General features: G+C 40.0%; 1 protein-coding gene across 1 annotated transcript in view; it reads left to right on the top strand.

Annotated features, from left to right (window-relative positions):
• LOC135113501 (ceramide glucosyltransferase-like) overlaps window positions 1–5,000 on the top strand; it is a 17,104-nt gene that overhangs the window by 6,408 nt on the left and 5,696 nt on the right. The window contains exons 3-4 of the mRNA XM_064028741.1: window positions 974–1,076; window positions 1,695–1,909. Coding sequence (XP_063884811.1) covers window positions 974–1,076; window positions 1,695–1,909 — 318 coding nt within the window. The remainder of the gene's footprint in view (window positions 1–973; window positions 1,077–1,694; window positions 1,910–5,000) is intronic.

The raw sequence follows: 5,000 nt of genomic DNA, 5'->3' as shown, positions 1-5,000 counted from the left end.
TTCTGTTACTTGGGATGAGTTCAGCTTATCTCAAACAGCCTCGTGAGGGCCAACTCGTCTGGTGGTTTGTTCTTCCTTTGTGTTCTTTTACTTCTGTTGTCTCGTTTCTTTTCTCGTACCGTAATGAAATTCAGGCTTTTTTTTCTGTAAATGTTTCTTTCACTTATCTTTCTCTCTTTCTTTGTTTCTCTCCTAATCATCATCATCCTCTTCCTCTTCCTCTTCCTCTTCCTCTTCCTCCCTCACTTCTCATACCTCCTATTCTTTCTCCTCTTCCCTACCATACCTAACCTACTTTTTTCTCCTCCTCCTCCTCCTCCTCCTCCTCCTCCTCCTCCTCCTCCTCCTCCTCCTCCTCCTCCTCCTCCTCCTCCTCCTCCTCCTCCCCATATCTCACACACTTATCATTCCTCTTTCTATTCATCCCATTCCCTCTCTTCTTCGTCTTGCATTGCCTTGTACTTCTTTCTTCTGTTTCTCTTCATTCCTTTCCTCCCTTTCTTCTTCATTCCTCATTCTTTCTCCTCTTTCTCTTCCTATTCCTTCTCTTCATTCCTTTCCTCCCTTTCTTATTCATTCCTCATTTCTCTCTCCTCTTTCTCTTCCTATTCCTTCTCTTCCATCCACATAATTTTATCTCCCCTTCTTCCTCCCCAATATTACATAATTTTATCTTATTTTCTCCCCATTTTCTGTCTCTTCCTTCCAAATACTTCATACTTTTATCTCCCGTTTCCTCTCTCTCTCTCTCTCTCTCTCTCTCTCTCTCTCTCTCTCTCTCTCTCTCTCTCTCTCTCTCTCTCTCTCTCTCTCTCTCTCTCTCTCATCTCTTGTCCTCTGCTGTTATTTATTCTATTATATCTCTCATCTCTCCTCCCCCTCTGCTAACATTTAAACTAGTATCTCTCTTCTCCCTCCCATCTCTCATCTCTTCTCTACTAATGTCTCACCGAGCGTCTCTCTTCCCTTTCAGTATGAGCTTCTGTTCTGCATACAGGAGGAGGGGGACCCAAGCATTATGGTGGTGCAACAACTAATGAAGAAGCACCCACACGTCGATGCTTCCTTCTTCGTGGGTAGGTGACACACACACACACACACACACATAAACACACACACTTGCGAAACTCTCTGTGAAATTCTTTACTGCCACATTCATTCTATCTCTCTCTTTTGCTGTGTTTTTTTCATTCACTCACTCACCCAGTCACTCACTCGCTCACTCGGGCATGCATATGTACAGACACACACACGCACACACCCATACACAAAGGAGGGTGGAAGGTTACAAAAACGTACATAAATAAAAGCACCACACCCACCCACCTACACACACACACACACACACACACACACACACACACACCTTTACCATCACTACTACTACTACTACTACTACTACTACTACTACTACTACTACTACTACTACTACTACTACTACAGCAATAACAAAAACAACAGAATATACACAAACATTCACATTCATAACTACCAAACAAAAGAAACACCAATATCAACAACAACAACAACAACAACAACAACAACAACACTAATACTCACATAACTAACAAATTTGGACTCATAACTAACAAAACTAACACCAACAACAACAACAACAACAACAACAACAACAACAATAACCACATCAATAGCGACCACAACAGCCCTAACCACCACCACCACAACCCCAACAGGTGGCAAGGAAGTAGGCGTGAACCCCAAGATCAACAATATGCAGCCTGGTTACATGGCAGCTAAACACGAGCTTCTCCTGGTGTCAGACTCAGGGGTCATGATGAAGGAGGATACCCTAAGTGACATGGTGGCACACATGACTCCTGACGTGGGCATAGTTCACCAAATGCCCTTCTGCTGTGACAGGAAAGGCTGGCCTGCTATTCTGGAGAAGGTATGTGGGTGGGTGGATGTGTGTGTCTGTGTGTGTGTGTGTGTGGTAGGTGGGTGGGTAAGAGAGTGAGGGGGTGGGGTTTGATTGGATGTGTGTGTGTGTGTGTGTGTGTGTGTGGGTGTTTGGTTGGGTTGGGTTGGTTTGGTTAGGTGTGTGTGTGTGTGTGGTTAGGTTTGATTGGGTTTGGTTGAGTTTGTGTTGGTGTGGTTGCGTTAAGTGTGTGTGTGTGTGTGTGTGTGTGTGTGTGTGTGTGTGTGTGTGTGTGTGTGTGTGTGTGTGTGTGTGTCGCCTTTCATTAGGGTGGAAAGAGACAAACACAACGAGAAGGAGAAGGAAATGGAAGCAAGAACTGAATAAGAGTGAAAATAATGAAAGAACAACAAGGACAATTTGAACTACCACCACCACCAAGCCAGTCAGTCATTCTCCCATTCAGTCAAGTGTAGTCCCTCCTCTCTCTCCCAGATCATGAACCCTGCCAGTCACTTAGCATTATGTTGTACAGCGATGTCACCCTGGCTGGCGGTTGTCTGCTGCTGGTGCCGAGTGAATGACTGGCACTGAGGGTGTCACTGAGGAGAGGAATGTTAAGTTGATCAGACGGGAAAATATGAAAGAAAGAAGTTTATGTAATGGTTGTGGTGAAGGAAGTTAGGGTATGGATAAAAAGAAAGGAAAAAAAGTGTGTGGCTATATATATATATATTCTGATGAAATTAGTGTAAAGATAGAAATAAGGGGGAAAATTTTGTGGTAAAGAAATTAGGGTGTAAGCAAAATAAATATGGATTAAAAAAAGAAAGGTGTATATGTTACAGTCAATACCTGAATCCAGACAATTTGTAAAGTGACTTATTTTTTCAGGCAATTTGTGAACTGCCTGGTTAGGTTAGGTTAGGTTAGGTTAGGTTAGGTTAGGTTAGGTTATAACCTAACCTAACCTAACCTAACCTAACCTAACCTAACCTAACCAGGCAGTTCACAAATTGCCTGAAAAAATAAGTCACTTTACAAATTGTCTGGATTCAGGTATTGACTGTAACATATATACTGTGATGAAAAGAAGTGAGGGTGAAGATAAATTAAGAGAATAAAAATTATGGTAAAGAAATTAGGGTGTAAGTAAAATAAATACGGATTAAAAACAAAGGTTATATATTGTGGTGAAAAGAAGTGAGGGTAAAGATAAATTAAGGGAATAAAAATTGTGATGAAATTAGGGTGTGTAATGAAGAACAATTAATAAGGAAAGAAAAAAGTATACAGATTGCAGGGAAGAAATTAACCTGTTGCTAAAGAAGGGAAAAAAGAGAGATTAGTAAAGAAATTAGGATAGAAATTGAAAAAGATTAGGTTTATGTAAATAAATATAAAGAGTGGCAAAAGAAAGACATAGATTAAACAGTAAAAAAACAAAAGAACATTACATAAAGATATTAGTGGAGAAGTAAAGATACAAACTAAACACCATAAAAAGAAAAGAAAACATTTGCAAAAAGTAAGATTAAAGAGAAGAGAAAGAGAAAATAAAAAAAAACATCATTGCTATTTATTTTTTTTTATGGACTAGAAACCTGTATTTATGTAAAATGGTTATATAATTTTCAGTATAGGGTGAATTTACGTAAACATGGTGGAGGAGAAACTGGAGGGAGACAGGTTAAGTAAGAGTTGAATGAGCTTTGGAGAGAGAGAGAGAGAGAGAGAGAGAGAGAGAGAGAGAGAGAGAGAGAGAGAGAGAGAGAGAGAGAGAGAGATGGAAAAAAAAGAGTATGAAGGATTATGCAACATATGGTAGTTAGGTTATACTTGTTTGGAGAAGAGATGAAATAGAAGAGGAGGAGGAGGAGAAGGTCAGTGGGGATGTTGGAGAAGAGAAATTATGCAAGTTAATGAAGAGAGACGAAGATGAAATAAAGTAAATGAAGGAGAAAAAGGAAGAGATAGTGGGGATAAAGGAGAGGAAAAATTGAATAAGTTAATGAAGAGATAGGAAGATGAAATGAAGTAAATGAAGAAAAATAAAAAGGAATGGAGTGATGAGAATGAAGGAGAAGAGGAGATTATGTAATAATAAGAAAGTGACAAATGGAATATTGAGAGTGTATCCAAATTACAACATATCAAACTCGCTAATTTATTTTTCATCTTTTCAGTTGCATAATTTTCCTCTATATTCAGGAATTTGGCCAAGAACACACACACACAAAAGAAAAAAGAAAAAAAAATGAAAAAGAAAGAAAAAGTAAAGGAAGAAACTAAGCTATCCTACATACCACAAAAATGAATAAATAAATAAAATAAATAAATAAATAAATAAAATAAATAAATAGAGAAAATAAATAATGAAACATCTCAGTAGGTAAAAGCCAATTAAAAAAAAAAACACATTGAGTTTAAATAGTACTGTTATCCATAGTTAACTTCACATCTGGTTAGGTAGGGTAGGTGAGATTAGATTAGATCCGATTCGAACATGGTGAATAAAATTTTGTCCTCCAGTTCGAAAACTAACACCCGTTCAAGCGACGCCACTTGGTCAGTCCTCTTGCATTCCTCCTCCCCCTTCCTTCCCCTCCTCCATATTATCTCCCTCCCCTTCCCTTCTCCCCCATCACTCCCCTCATCCTTCATCCCTCTATTTTACCCACCCATCCTTCCTCCTTCCATCTCTCTCTCTCTCTCTCTCTCTCTCTCTCTCTCTCTCTCTCTCTCTCTCTCTCTCTCTCTCTCTCTCTCTCTCTCTCTCTCTCTCTCTCTCTCTCTGTTATTTACTCTTTCCCCGCATGTCTCTTCCTCCCATTGTTCCTTTCCTTTTCCTTCATCTCTCTCTCTCTCTCTCTCTCTCTCTCTCTCTCTCTCTCTCTCTCTCTCTCTCTCTCTCTCTCTCTCTCTCTCTCTCTCTCTGTTATTTACTCTTTCCCCGCATGTCTCTTCCTCCCATTGTTCCTTTCCTTTTCCTTCATCTTTCGTATGGTCTCAAACCTCCCTCCGTCACTTCCCCTCCCCGTATCAGTCAGAGATAAGGGACAAGGGAGCGATACCTCTCTCTCTCTCTCTCTCTCTCTCTCTCTCTCTCTCTCTCTCTCTC

This window comes from Scylla paramamosain, chromosome 26, assembly GCF_035594125.1.
Source record: "Scylla paramamosain isolate STU-SP2022 chromosome 26, ASM3559412v1, whole genome shotgun sequence".
Taxonomy (NCBI): domain Eukaryota; kingdom Metazoa; phylum Arthropoda; class Malacostraca; order Decapoda; family Portunidae; genus Scylla; species Scylla paramamosain.
This window is presented reverse-complemented; position numbering and strand designations above follow the sequence as displayed.